The sequence below is a fragment of the Anser cygnoides genome, chromosome 2, assembly GCF_040182565.1.
Source record: "Anser cygnoides isolate HZ-2024a breed goose chromosome 2, Taihu_goose_T2T_genome, whole genome shotgun sequence".
In the NCBI taxonomy this organism is placed as follows: domain Eukaryota; kingdom Metazoa; phylum Chordata; class Aves; order Anseriformes; family Anatidae; genus Anser; species Anser cygnoides.
This window is the reverse complement of record NC_089874.1, coordinates 61350388-61365991: the sequence shown is the minus strand read 5'-3', so window position 1 is coordinate 61365991 and position 15604 is coordinate 61350388. Positions and strand designations below refer to the sequence as shown.

Below are 15604 nucleotides of genomic sequence, written 5' to 3'. Positions count from 1 at the left end.
GGCTGTAAGTTTGGTTGCTATTCCATACCACTTCTGCATTAGGAGAAAATGGAACTGTGCACTTAAGAGTCTTACATTGAACTTGTTACTGAAATAGTGGAATTGAATAAGGCTGTTTGCATGTATTACATATGTACAGAATTGTATGTATTTTTCTCCATTTATTTAACATAATGCTGACATTGATAAACATTTTCTACAGGGCATATGTTATGTTATAGCCTGCATCATATAAATCAAACTGAAATTTCTTCTATACAACAGAAAGATATGATGCAATCAAAAATAAAGGTTACTAGAGAAGTGTTAAACATTCCAAATTTGGAAGTTTAAAAGTGTAAATTCAAAACTATTACTTCTCTGTAGTTAGTACTGTATAAACAGGAAACTCCATTCAGAAAATATTCAGTAGACAATGAGTTTGCCAACTACTTCTGCAAAAGCAATCTATGCCTGAGAAAGTATTTCTTTCTTGTTTGATTATTAAACAATAGGTTATGTGTTTCACATATCTTTCATAACAGCTTCTGTACTAGCTGTGGAAGTACTTTCCTCCACTCTGCATGAAGTTTCCATGCTGACTGTGGGGTTACTTTTTTCTGTGTTATCACCCAAAGTTTCCGATTTGGCTGTGGAGAGATTTTCTTTTGGGCTGTCCGGAACACTTTGCTTATCTGTTACTACCAGATCTTGATGACCAGCCATAGAAGGACTTTCTTCAAGACTATTTAAATCAATAATTTGCTCACATGCTGGTTCAGGGTTTTGTTTTGTGTCTACTTGCATGTCTTGTGTTTCACTGTGGGCTTCCACCTTGGCAGCATTCCTGAAAATAGCTCTCATGACAACTGGGACTGACATGCATCTAAAAGAGGAAGTGAAATGTTAGTCACTACTACAGACTTAACCCATTCTTCAAATTAGTACTTCTTTTTTTAAACTGTGGCTGACACCTATATGATACCCTTCATGACAAACAACATCCCTCCCTCCTTGCTTTATGTCTCTATAACCTAATAGGATTATATTGTAACTACAATACTACCTACATATGTTATACTGGAAACTTACTTTGATGCAACAAATTCAAGCACTGAATCTTTCAGTTTACCAGTACAAAGACGTTTTGACAGAAAGAATAAGAACTGTTTGGAAAAAAAGTTAGATGTTTTTAATGAAAAATCTCATAATATTCAAATATACTCATTTTCACTGAGATTTAATTGTAACTTTCATGTTTTGGATGAGATGGGTACAGAGCCTTTCTTCTCTAAACTGGTATCTATGCTAGAGGGTGTTTATTTTGTGTGTTTTTTCTCCCCTATTCTACCAGTAGAAGTATGTGGTTCTAGGAATAGCATCTAGTGTCTTGTGACTCAGGACAAGGCATGTTAACTAAAAGGATTTGAAGTCCAACATGCATTGATTTTGCTATCAAATACTTATGTACTAACCTATGCAAAATGAATTTGTGCTCAGTCCTTTCTCTAGCGTATGTTCATATGCTACAGCAGCTGGCCTTTCTTGGAATTTTGGTTTCAGGAAACGTGCCAGAGATGGTGTTGTAGACATACATTTTTAAAGAGAAGCACTAACTGATGTTAGGTAGATGTGGAAAGAGTCCTTTTCACGCTATTCTATTTGTTGTACTACACACAAATTCTACTGGAAAGAAACGTCAATGATGAAAAGAATTTGTTTTTTAAAGAATTACTTATGACACTAAACTCATTCTCATTATTATAACCTTTTACTAAAGTGAATTTGTCTGGTCAGCTGAGTCTATGGCATTGTAAATGCACATGGCATTTCCACTGAATGGACATAACATTCATTCTAACTGCTGCGAAATGAAACTACTTACCGCTTAACAGCTCTGGATATAAAGCCATCACTAGAATTCAGAGTTGGATCTCGAGGATTTAAATGAAGGCTACATTGGACTTCTCTGGAGGTTACAACATCAATTATCACTAAGCAAGAATAGAATGTAAGTATTTCAAAATAAACATTTTTGTAAAAAATGAACACTTTCCTTTGATTCTGATACTTCAAGAAAGGTAAGACTGGCCAGTGGGTAGGGGGCTTGCAGCAATGCTCTTGCACAATGCTCGTTTTTTTCCTAATATGCTAACAATCAGTAATGGAAGTTGATTTTTTTTTTTTTAAATTAACTGCAGGCCAAGACAGATACTGGACTTAAGTATTTGTATTTACTTTGTTTTGTTCTAAGTACAGAGCCTTTTTAGTAAGCAATTTATACAGAAGTGCTACTTCATGTTTTTCATGGGGTTGCGCACCATTAAGTGTAGCCCTTAGAATGTATTTGTAACTGAGAAGCATAGTGCAAGAGCCTCCATAAAACCAACCTTGTCAGCCTAATAAAAAGGCCAATAACAATTATATCACACATACCGCAGGCTAAATTCTCCTTCATAGGATGAAGGAAGAAGACAGAAAAGCTGGTGTTCTTGTGTGGTGCCACTTCAAAATAAAGCAGTTCTGAATCATCTAAAAATAAAATTACTAATTAGAGGTGTCCCCCCAATGAGCCTGGGCTCTTTTTGGCTGAATCACATGCCAGAATTTTAAAAATAGTGATACAATAGAATCTAATCATTCATTACTTTAGCAACATAATTTACCCTTCTAGAAGCATCAGGCCTAGGAGAAGATTTTTGCTTGTTTTTATTTTATTTTATTTAAATATTCAACAGAGTATAACACTAGAATTAAGGATTTTTGATCATTTAAAATACTCTGCAAATAAGACAGCTTTGGCAAGGGAGCAGTAAATCTATTAACAACCAGTTTAGAGTTAGTTTCTCTCTCATATTCTGTCATTACTTCCAACCACACAATTTACCTCCATTTCTGTGCTTCTCAGAGACACAGCTGCTAATAAGGCTGTTGTATGCCATTTGATGTCGAAGAATCTCTATTACGTCAGGCACGCACTTTGGATGGGTAAATGGGATTTTACTGACCAAGGCTCCTGCTAAATCTGGTTTTGCTGAGCCTGTGTTTATGAAGTAACAGTGCTTTGGGCAATCTGGAAGAGACTGAAGAACAAATATGGTGATATTTGAAGCACTGGAAACAAGAAAATAACAAGAAAGAATTAAGGCCCAATGTTACCAGGTGATTGCACAATCTGACAGCAAAAAGAATTTGGGAAGGCACACTTCTAGCAAGCCCATCACCTGTCTCTATATTTTGATAGAAGTATAATCTATAGATAGAAGCTAAATGAGATCCATTTCACTCACAAATGCATCCAGATTAGGGAAATATACCTTGAGCTACAAGCCTAGTACTCAGGAATTCAAGTCCAATTCTTCCAACAACTCTTAAGAGCCCTGTAGACTGTAGAAACGTTAACAACTAAGATATTTTCTCACAGGAGAATGCCATAGTAATGCTATTTGATTGTTGTACAAATAGGATAGCAGTTTTGCTCTTCAGGGCATCATCTGTTGGTCCTTCCTGCAGCACTGCTGCTTTCTTTAGAGAAGCATATTTGGCTAGAATATCTCCGGATGATTCAGTTGAAGAGGAGGAGTAGAGGACATAGTAAGAAAAATCTGCCACCTGTTTGTGTTGACAGTGATTTTATGATAAAATTGGAAGTGCAATATTCTGTTATTTACTTCAGGATACCAAATGGGAGCTATCACCTTAAGAACAGGTCAGGGCAGCTAATTAGCCAGGTCTATATTAAGAAAAGCTAGAGAAGAGAATAGAAGAGCTTTTCCCTGTGTGTCTACAGAACAGAAGGATTTTCTCTGTTTCTTTCAAGGTTAGACTTCTATTTAGTAACTTATTTCTAGAAATAAAATCTTTAACTCAGAGAAAAAAATCTCTCATCAAGTATTAGTATTTTACAGAACTGCTGAAGTTACAGAGCTTTTCATGTTTCACTAATAGAAATAAAAACATCTTCCTATCTTACAGGTTATAGAAGAGAACTTTACTACTTTATTTTAGCATGGTGTAAGCTCACTACTACCTTCAGTATCACCACCCCAAAGCACAAAAACTATATAGGCAATAAGCTTAATGATGCTGCTAATAGAAGAGAAAGAGGCGTCCTTCCATTGCTATTAATTGTGTTTACTGTCTATATAGATATATATCTCTTTGAAGCTTGTCTTGTACATGAAAACTCTTAAAAGGGAAGCCATCTACAATTAAACAAACATGGCTGCAAGTAATAATTGACATCACAATTGTATTGCTTTACACTTTTCTTCCTGCTACTTCTACCTAAAGAAATCGATATTCTTGGTGTTATTCAGTCAAGAAGCCTGTTTTTGTTAAAGCAGTGATAGACATGTGGTGTGATAAACATCTTCAAAAGCCTAAGCAAGTACCATCTTAGGATTTGCTTCTCACACTAGCAAGTTTCCTTCTTTTTAAGGATAAAAGTTTTGAACAATATATAGAAGAGTAAATATCCTGAGTTATACATAGATAAATTAGTATGACTTCAGCAGCTATGAATACAGTGTCTCGTTAATGAATATGAGAAGTTCATCTACTTTAAAGAATTTAATATTATTTCCTAAATAATTGAACTATTTCCTAAACAGTATTTAAATGCCACTGGGATTCTGGGAAGGATTCTGCATTGTTTGCTGATAGAAAAATATGTTTCAGGATATTCATTGAAGAAGGGTAGCGTCTTTCAAACAGTCTACTCACCACAAAGAAATGGGATTTATGTGTAAACAAATCTTCACTGCATTTTTCCTTAAGGGTAGACTGAACAATCAGCTCATATAGAGGAGCTAGTTTCAAGCCAGTAATCTGAATTCCTGAAAACACATGACTTTTATTAGCTTTTAGATTATGTCTGGGCATGAAAGCTAGTATTTAAAAACAAAAGTTTTGAAAATGCACAGACATAAGTAAGATGAAAACACTAACCTCCCATCTTATTTCCTCTTTTGCTGATGGTAATCAGCAACTACGAGACATTTTAGAAAGTGCTAACAAGTTTGCCTCAGCTGCTAAAATGTTACATGTGGGTTGATAGAAGACTTCCTAAGCCATCATCCAGTTTTTACTCTTTATTTCCATATGCTAATGTAGTAAGCAAGCAGTGAGCAGTCACAGAAGCACTTAGTCTTAAAAATAATTGTAACATGCCTGTGAGTCTCTGTATCTCTTCAATGCTGGATGAGAACATAGGAATAGGCTGGTGAAACTTCAACAGAAAATAAGCAGACAAATCCATGCTGAGTTCATCAGTCAGTGGCAAAAAAGCAGGGTTGCTGGAGGGAAACAAAAAAAAAAAAGGTTGTTACAGAAATTGATATAACAAGGACTCAGTGCAAGGCCACAATCAGGTCTCTAGTGGTTTACTATGATCCATACTTTTTCTGCTTCGAGAAAAGTTTAACTTTTAAAGTGCAAGTACAGCCCTTGTGTTTTAAAGCAAGCTTAATGTGAAGACTGGCAGAAAGGAAGAGTGAGCCATGGGAAACTGAGGAACAGTGCACAGGAATGTTTGCTCTATAACAGTCTAAGGTGATTTATTTTGGAGAATTACTTCAGATTTTTCCTCCAGGCTCGTACTGAAGCAGCGAGAGATGAGGTGTCAGTATCCGTGATGGGATGACAAACTATATGGTTTAGGTATAATATCCCTCGATACATGCTTCATTTATTCTGAAACTGTGTGGGAGTTGCTTGTTGAATACTAGGAGGTTAAGTAATATTATCCCAATGGTTCCTTCTGGCTTCAAATCTATGAACAAATCCATAACTCTATGTAGCTGACACAGTTAAATATGAACACAATCATTTTTAAGTCCACTTGGGAAAACAGTAAAAGCCACAGGTTATATATACATGGTATAGCTATGGGAGATAATGCTATCAATAAAACAGAGCTTCCTGGGCTTAACAGCGAGTTGTGTATCCATTCTATTAGCAGAGACTAAATGTAAGTTACGCTGGGGTTAGTACCAACAATTTGTAAATCCATTTCCATATTTAGAAGTATCCAGTATCCTCACCCGTCTTCTCCAGGTTGAGAATCTAGTAGTGGAGAAAGAGGAAGTTTGTGGAGCATATCTGTGCCTTCAACAGTTACATCTATTTTTGCTCCACATACCTGGGAACCTGGGGGAGAAAGGCAACTGCATTATTTTCCTCATGGTGCTGTAGATTAACCCTATGTGTATGAAACACTCATTGGTAAGTTTATGTAAAGATCAGGTCCAACCAACTGCTACAATACCTGGGCAGCAAGGAGAAGCTTGCACAGACCACACCTAAATGGCCAAAGTTGCCCAGTGGTGGTCGCAGCAATACCTGGGGTATGTCATGGAACAGATCAACTAACCAGCACTGGTTTTTTGTTTGTTTTTGTTTTTTTTTTTTTTTTTTTTTTTTTGCTGGCTAGGTGGTTATTTTGTTTGATACTGCTCTTACTTCAGTCTGTGTCAACAGGAAAGCAGTTTGCTGATGGACGTTATAACTGTGCTGAAATGCTACAAATAAATCATTCTACTAAGCTAAAATTTGAAATCAAACTTGTTCCACTTCACAAGAAATGACAGCAAAACAAACAAAAACAACATTCTAGTTCTGCAAGGAAACTCTAATATAAAGCATGGTTTTACTAAAATTTCTGACTTATTTCTGAGTTTCATTAATGACCTTTGCTTAATGAAACAGGTAGTGCTGAAAAAGTTGTTACACTATTTAGTTATTTCTGGTTTTCTAGCTTTACCAGGATTGAGCTCTGCTTCCAGAATTTGATATGGAGAAATGTAAAATTCAATGTTCATAGGAGTTCCTGAAGAGTTAAAAAAAAAAAAAGTTACTACACACATCAGTAGAGGAAATCTGTTGGGTATCTTGATGCAAAGAGAAAAAAAGAAAAATGCAGGATGGGCAGAAGGGGATGCCTTATAACAGTGTATCTCTAACTATAGCATATGTTCAAATCACAGCATTTTACAGCTAAACCCTCAGCATATGAAGTCATCAGACATCTTTCAAAAGATTAGATTGTTTCTCTCTTGCACAATAACCTATTGTTCAGTCTTAAAAAAAAAATATTAGCTGAACTGCTAGCTTTCAGCAGCAAGTCTGAAATACAAGGGGAAGCCATAATACTTGCATAAGGGACCTTCACATCAAGCTGTGCAACGGCATAGTAATAGCATGTATTAGAAGTACCTTTATGAACTATAATACATCAATAATCAAAGCTCACTATTGGTGGGACAGATGAGACAAAAAAAAAGTTATCATCTGAATGTATTTGACTTTTAGGCAACATCAGGGCTGCCACCACTGCCATCTCATGGTTACTCCCAAAATGTGGTTTCCCACATAACCTCAGAATATCGCTGGCTTTGTTTTTAGGTTTCTGCAACTCGGCATTGCAGTAACTGATGAGCCACCTGGCTGCTTTGTATTTTCTCCTTGTGTATGTCTGTATAGTATCAGAGAATACAAACTCAGTAAATCCATACAGCACACATTTATAATAGAAGATATTTTCTATAGCCAAAGATCAATACAGTGGGTTTTTTTAATTATAATTTTTCTGAAGAAAAAAAAAAGTCACCTCCAGTTCTCAGCACCAGGTGTCCTACTTTTCCATGAAGTACTTCAGTAACTCTGTTTACATCCTGTGTTCTAGTGCAAAACACATCTTGATTAATGTTTCCTGAGTTGCAGTGCTAGCTAGGTTAATGTAAAGGATAATTTACACCCTTAATCAAAGGGAGATGGTGCTTTCTTGGAAGTAGATCATGTCTCCATTTGTTATGACAGCTTCCAAAACACTATCATTCCATTCACGCATTAATCCTAGAACTTGGGCTTCCAGCTTTAACCCTGCATCTCAGCTATTTCCAGTTGAAATTTGTTGTGCTGTTTACCCGAAGTGAAGGGTTACAGAAATATTGAAAAGGCTGAGCAAAGAGAGGAAATAACCTGGATAAACTAACTCGAATGGAGCCAATCTCTAGCCTCAAATACGATTGTACTGCTGAATACATATAGACATACAATTATATATAGATGTGTATTAAAGCTCAGCATACAACTGATGTTGTAGAAGGGACAAATAATCTATTTAACTCATAATATTTACTGAGATATGCATGATTAGCAAGGACAGTGCATTTGTTCATGGAGTTAGTATGCTTCATAAGGGAGCACTGTACAAAAAACAGGCCAAGAATATGTTTCAAGTTGCAGAAGGCCATGCTTGTTAAGAGTATTTTGTAGGCAACATACCAGAAAAAAATATATCAAGGAAAGCACTACCTTCAACTCTACTTTTCTGAAGAGAACGAAAATCACTGTAGAATTACCAGCAGTTTTAAAAGAAATCTGTGCCCATTTAGCTATAACCCTGCTCCTAGAAAGGAGAAATGAGAAAAGAAAGAATATATGTAAAGTTACCACACCCCCTAGTCCTGATTTAAAACTCGATTAGAAAATGAGATATCCAAAGGGCAGGACCCCTAAAGATATATTTTACTTCTGCCAAAGGGTGATTTAAAATGACTCCTGACTTGATGATGCACCGTGTGCTCCCAGTGGGTGGTCGCATGCATACACATCCAAGCTGGGCGGCCAACCAGTTTCACCACAAACCTCTTAGATAAAGCACAGGAGCTCAGCAGATTATCTTGTTTGGCATGCCTGGAGCTGGCAAACTGCAGAAAGGCTTCCAGCTTTCCAGTGGAAGAAAACTCATTAGCCTTCCACATCCTGCTCTATAATTAGATCAGCTGCCTTGTTTTTTTTTTAGTGAAGTGAAGGGGTGGGGGTAGAGGAGAAGGGGGGAAGAAACAGTCTTTGAGTTACCTGTCTAGAAGAGACATTGAATAAAGATCCTTTTCAAGGGACTGCAATGCAAGGTATCCCTTAGCCTTCATTTCACTGGGAGAAAGAGAAGTGAAATTATTGTTTTTTTCACTAAACAAAAGCTAGACTATGGATTTTTAAGTTTTTCAAGTAAAAACTAGTTGCAACCTGTTTCCTTGAATTTGATACAGATTTGACAGGTTTTCTAGAATCTTTCCAACGGCATCATAGTTCTTCATCCTACCAATAAAAAACAATTACTACCATGCTACTTAATGAGGTGAATAATACGTCTTTTATATCTAACTTGTTAGAAAAAGCATTATTTCAAACAGAGTGACATAGGCCCCCTCCTTATCAGATCTGGCATGTAGCAGTACTGCTTTTAAGTTTTCTTAGAAGATACCAGGAAATGTGAATCCTTGGCTCTGATGCAAAAAGCAATGTAATTATAGCTGACACTGGTTTAATATGCATTACTGAAAGCAATAAATGTGCACAATACACAAATTTGACAGCTTGATATGTAGCTCATCAGCTGCAAGCACTGTCCCTGATGTTCCAATAAAGCTAGTCATCTAGTTACACTTCCCTAATAGTATGCACTCATACATTGTTCTTTTCATCAAAATATCAATGGCTGTATTAATACTGCTCTTTACGGCACCCTGTGAGAGAGGAAGATCTTAAATACAATTGACAGACAAATCAAGGGAAAAAAAGAGGACAACCCCCACACACACACACACACAAAAAAAAAAAAAAAAAAAGAGAGATGCATAGGTTTGTTAAGGAGTAGTTCAAACTGCTCAAATACCAGAATTCCTGCAGGTTCTGCCTAGCTGGTTAGATACTGCTGTGACAGCACAGGCTTACCCCCCACGTGTTTACTCATCCGCTTAAATAGATTCTACGTGCCCTGTTGAGCTCCCCGGTGCTGCAGTCACACAAAGCGCTGTTCTCAAGTCATAGCTCTGCTTTCAGTACAGGTATGGCTGCAGTGCGGGTCAGCAGACAGACAAAATAAACCTGCCTGGACTTTCACATTGGGATAAATTCCGTCCACACATAAACCTAAACAAGTCACTCTGCTTCGCCCATGACTCTTTCCAACTGGAAGAGTGGGGAAGCAGGGGAAAGGGAAGGAGGCAGGCATGTAGGTACAGGCACATGCACAGTGCCAGCTTGTGCAGTAGGCATAGTTCCTCAGGAGTTTGTAGTTACTTTGAGACTCCCATGAAAAATTACACATACAACAAACTGCCTTAGGACCAACTGAAATATTACACCAGGAGGTGTAGAAGTGATACTTGTACTACATGCCATACCCTAATTAAAACAAGAAGGCAGGTAAGTGGTACCCATAGTACCAACAGTAACTATCTACCACCACTCAGAGAAAAACTGCTGGTAGTTAACACTTATCAGAGTCTAAAACCTACAAAAACGCAAGTTAAACCTCTAAGACTTAGCTGTTTATACATATAAATCTAATATAACTTCATTTAAGAGGAAAGACAGGACTGGAAAAGATGATTATGCATTACAGGCCCACATAAAAGAGCTGAAATATGCAAGATCAATGATTATTCTTTCCTCTTTTTATCTTCTCTTTCAATTGTTGGAGTTGAACAAGACATTTAAATAATAATTCAGTTTCTTAAATATGCTCATTATAGTAAACCTGGGACCTTGATAAGACTGGCTGGGGAACTTCTAATTGGACTCATATGGTGGAGGTCTGATTTGGAACTGCAACTGTTCAGACAGAGCAAAAAGTGGTAATAATAAAATCAACACATGTGGGAAGAAAAACAGGTCATGTATTATCACCTTGCTTTCATTGCTGTGACAGAAGCCTGGAGAATGGGTAGTTAAGACATTTGCATAGGGCCAACACAAAGGATATTTCATATTTGATGGAAGGAGAAGGGGAAAAGTACTATATAGTTTGAATTTGTAAATCTGCCAGTTCTGAGCTGCCATTATTAGTCTGTTTCCAAAACTATGGGTCCAAGTAGTTGTGTAATTCTTGCAGTCAACAGAAATAATAGTATTTGAAGTCTGTGTTTGACTGGCAGCTAGAGTCAATATACTGGGAACTACTCTTTGCCCACTGCTGCTCATAGAAGCAAATGGAATTTAGCTGTCTTCAATGAAATGACCTAAGAAATAAGTGATGTCTGGAGTACCTTTTCAAAATTGTATTTTATCCTTGAAGTTGCAAATTGGAAGCAGGTAATGATGATAACAATAACCACCAACCTTCCAGTGTGGAGCACGGAAGCCAACTTCCCACATAAAATCCAAAAAAGTGTCAGTTCGTCTGTTGTTTTCTGGACTCCTATTATTGTTTCCCAATTCTTGCATTGTTTTTTTTGTTTGTTTGTGTTATTGCACTTAGACTATTCTGTCTTTGACTTCTCCACAGCACTCAGAGAAACAAGACTCAGGAATTCCTTTGCTTTCAAGCAGAGTTTCTGCACGTGATTTTTTACCTTAGATACTCCACCAAGTCATCACAAATCTAGGGGAACAGGAGAGAACAGTTTCATGTTTCTTACCATCATGTATGAAACATCTCTTAAGAATACTTCAGTAGTAATGATACTATTAACTATTAATTTTAAAATACTGAGTATCTTTAAACAATAACATTATGATAGTTTAAAAATATTAATAACTACAAGAACAAAGGCTCCAAGGAGAGCATATAATTAGCACAAACAGTTTGTTGATATATTTATTCCAGGGAAGGAAAAAAAAAAAAAAAAAAAAAAAGCATCTTTGCCAGTTTTTCTTTTATTATCAGTTACTGTGCTAAAATTCTCTGGCTATGTATTTTCATCCTAATAGTATTGTCCAGCACTGATTTATTTTATTATCAATAAAATTCCAAACTTTTACATTAATTTGAAGTTAATTTAGTTCATTTTTTCATTTGCAGGCATCCCAGGAATTTCAAGTTTTTCTGTTTAACCAGCACCAATTGTTTAACTAATTGTTTTAACTTTGATCCAAATGATCATCTGTAACTTCAGACAACTGCTGAAAACGGTATATGAACTGCAGAGTGATATTTTGCCAATATTTTAATTATAACTTTTGCAAGAAAAAAAAAGATCCTCATTAGCAGGAATGAACATACTTGTAAAGATGGAAGAAAGAAAAACAGAAGCTCTGGTAACACCTCCAAGGCATCCAAAGACACGTCCACTGGGAACATACAATTCACTACATCTTGGTAGGAAAGTATTTTAAGACCCTGTTATTTACTGTATGTTTATACCATCAAGTATGAGAATATAAATATTTATGCAGGGTACAACAAACTTCCTACAAGTTGGGCATGTCAGCTGAGTTTTACTTTAACTTTTTAAAATACAGTACTTAATATCTGTAGCAAGTTGTAAGTTTAAGTGAGAGATTCAGGTGCCTGAAGAGGCATCTAGTGTCATGCAGAGGCTAGCAGGTGTGACAAGACCAAAAGAAAGCTGAAGACTTTCTTCATGGCAGCTGGAGGCCAAGTGAGAAACTACAAGGAGGTGATAGACAGAGAAAATTAACTTTACCACGGGAGCCTCTCCAAGGTGAGCCAACTTTGCATCTATCACATTTCCATCCTTCTCCAGTTGCACTTCAATATAAAACATGTCTGATGTTATGTAGCAAGTAGTCCCACTGGGGCTAACATGAGAGTTAAGCCTAAGGAGAGAGTTCAAAAAAAAAAAAGTTTGTATATCTAAAAGTTCTGTCACATGAAGAAAGGAAATGAGCATAGTTTACTTGGTCATGGGAAGAGACACCAGGGATGCTTCAAAAATAACTCTTCCTTGGCTCAGCTTCTAAAAACTATCCAACCAGGCAACTTGCTCTGTTCTTTGCATTATTATGTCAGTTTGCTGAAAACTATTTACTTCAGTCTGCTGCTTTGGGACCTAGACATGAATGCCCTCTCTTCACCCAGCAACCTCCTCCACAACAAGCTAATCAAAAGCAGCAGCTATGTCCACTCCAAGTAATACACCCCAGTAAAATACCATGCTACAAAAATACTGTTGACAAGCCATCCAGATAATGTTCCTGAATGGACTTGGAGGCATGCTTGCTCATTTGCATTTATTCATAAACAAACTTACCCTTTTTGTCTGGATAAAGATTCCAATCTGTTCATCACAGAAAACAAAGATTTAGCTGTAAGAAGGGAAATATTATTTAATTAGGTTGCAATTATCAAGAAGGAGAAACATTATTATCCTGCTTTAAAGGGAATGCTTTAGGTAATAAGAAAATAGTATCTCTTGCATGAATTCTTGTTATTAATGACAAGTATGACTAATGAGTGCTGTGCTGGGTAGAACTTCTCAGACTTGGAGAGCAGCTGTAGCCCAAAGGCTTAACCCAAAGATGAGTCACAAGTCTCGTATCATATCCACTTCTGTGTTTGTACATTTGGCCCCATCATGCAGAACATCACCAGTATAAAGGGATGGGCAGTTTTCATAGAATATTAAACAAACACTCTCAGAGATATCTGATAGCTTGTTACCATTTAACGTCCTCTGTATCTTCTCCATGCACAAGAGCAGTGGACTATCTGGATCATTACTGACAGGACATCGAAGTGGCTTATCCTAGCACATTTATGAAAACAAAAGACAGAGAAAGACTCCTAAATCACCAGCCAAAGAGGAGTATCACTGCCTACAGGATAACAGAACGCTCATGCCCAGTCCAATAAAACAGTACGTGTTTCTTTTTGTCAGACACAGAGGTGAGCTATGCTTGAAGATCTCTCTAAAGGGGCAGCACTGAATGGATTTGTGAAGACCCTGTTGTGCAGTAATTACATACTGGAGGCCTTTGGTGCAGAAAGCAGCTTTCTGTTCCATTTGCTTTTAGGCTGAACGCAGGCTATGTCTCCTGATGTGAGCTGTTTTACCATGTTACTGGAGATCAACTAAGAAAATATGTAGGTTTACATTTTAGGAGAAATCTGAATGAAAACAAGAGATCAGTAAGCACCATAGGCATCCTTGGTTAGAGTCAGGGTGTAAGTTCTAGTTGAAGATGATATAAACTTCAGTGTTAAGTAAAATCTCCAAGTTTCTCCTCTAGTTCTTGCCTGAAAACTCCTCATACTTCACAGTTCAATTAACAAAGAACAGTCACTGCTGAAAAGCTTTCAACACTGTCAAAATCAGGGCATCATTTTCAGAGGAACACTTTAGTTAAGCATTAAAAAGAGAAGCATGGAAACAAGTGTGACTTTTTATATTAAGCTCATAGCACTTATGCTAAACTGCCTTTTACAAAGATGACTTTATATATAATTAGCCACTGATTATATATAAAGCCAAAAGAAGGACAGGAAGCATGGACTAACTTAGGTATATCACAGACAAAGAGATTCCAAATGGCATCTTAGGCACATCGGACAGTGTCTGAAAAAACAGTCCTACGGTAAGAAATAGACTTTACTCACTATGCATATGCTAGTGATAATGAATAGAAACAACCTGAAGTATCAGGCAATCAGTACTAACCCCAGGAGAGTTAAAATAATGCAAGAAACAATTACTGAAGTGTTAAAACAATGCAAGAAACTTTTTCATCACTGTTGTAAGAAAAATCAGAAGCCAGCCTTTAATAGGCACTGATTTATTTATTTATTTTTATTGTAATTTTTCTAAGCTAAGCAGTCTTTGAACCAACTTGGCAACTTGCTCTTAGATATCATTCTCTCACCTAACCTGAGATTCTTACCATGCAAAAATGGACAAGTTTCAGAGTTTCAGTCCACGGTTTTTGTTGATATTTTAGATACAACTGTTCCATTAAAGCATTTGTAGAGGTAACTGTCATAGCACCTGAAAAATATTATAGAATCATAAATAATGTTCTAAATAGAATCCCATCTACTTGCATTGGCAACTGGAAAAGTTGGAGGAGGAAAAAATTTAAAACTTGCTAAGATTAATGGTGTTATGCTTCAGAAGAGAAGGCAGGAGAAAATGTTTTAGATGAATTTTGCATATAAATTTCTAATTTTTGTAAGACTTCTGGCAGAAAAAAATAATGGGGGGAGAGTGTATAGGCAAATAATATTAAATACAGAGATGCTGCCAGATCTTCAAGTTGTTCAACAGCTAGGCTTTCTTTATCTATGCATGATCTCATATGCACATTCCTAATAAATAAAGCAAAGTAAAGTTCCTGATGCACAGGCAGGGAGATTTGAGAGTGATCAGCCAGAGGAAATCAAATCCCTGCAACATGCCCCACACCATGCTCTGCCCCTTAGCACCAGAAGAACCATTGCAAGGTTCTTTTTTAACCTAGGGGGCACAAGAGCTACAAACAACTGTCCCCTTTGAAGCAGCCTAGGACAGGAACCCTTACACACACACTGCATACACCAAGAGAGGAGGGTGAGTGAGGCCTAGCAGCACCTCCCTCCTGCTGAGAAAGCAAAAACCACAATCCCTTAGAAAGGTCATCTCAAAGCCAACCGGAGGAAGGGAAAATAGTGGAACCAACTAGCTCTTGCAAGCATCCCCATCAGGGAAACGTTCCCACATGTATTCCCACACTCACTCATGCCTTAATGCCTGCAGGAGAACAGCAACTGTAAGCCACCCTGGACCTCCATCTACACCACAAGAAACCAGGGCTCCTACTTGTAGCACCTGCACCAGAGCACTCACAGGTGCTTTGCAAGGCAGGAAGCTTGCTCCCTCACAAAATGGGTTCTCAGGGATTA

The 15604-nt window shown here is 37.2% G+C and overlaps 1 protein-coding gene across 1 annotated transcript; it reads right to left on the bottom strand.

Moving 5' to 3' along the window:
• Positions 1–504: 504 nt before the first annotated feature.
• Positions 505–15487, bottom strand: LOC106042893 (mediator of RNA polymerase II transcription subunit 1-like). Its single transcript, XM_066992209.1, has 17 exons — positions 15439–15487; positions 14608–14711; positions 13391–13475; positions 12981–13035; positions 12414–12546; positions 11340–11368; positions 9010–9081; positions 8842–8916; positions 7589–7659; positions 6743–6808; positions 6024–6129; positions 5152–5276; positions 4705–4817; positions 2867–3062; positions 2416–2511; positions 1865–1973; positions 505–865 (listed from the first exon to the last, which is right to left on the bottom strand). The coding sequence occupies exons 1-17, from the start codon at positions 15440–15442 to the stop codon at positions 505–507; spliced, it is 1800 nt and encodes a 599-aa protein (XP_066848310.1). The 5' UTR covers positions 15443–15487.
• Between the last annotated feature and the right edge of the window lie 117 nt (positions 15488–15604).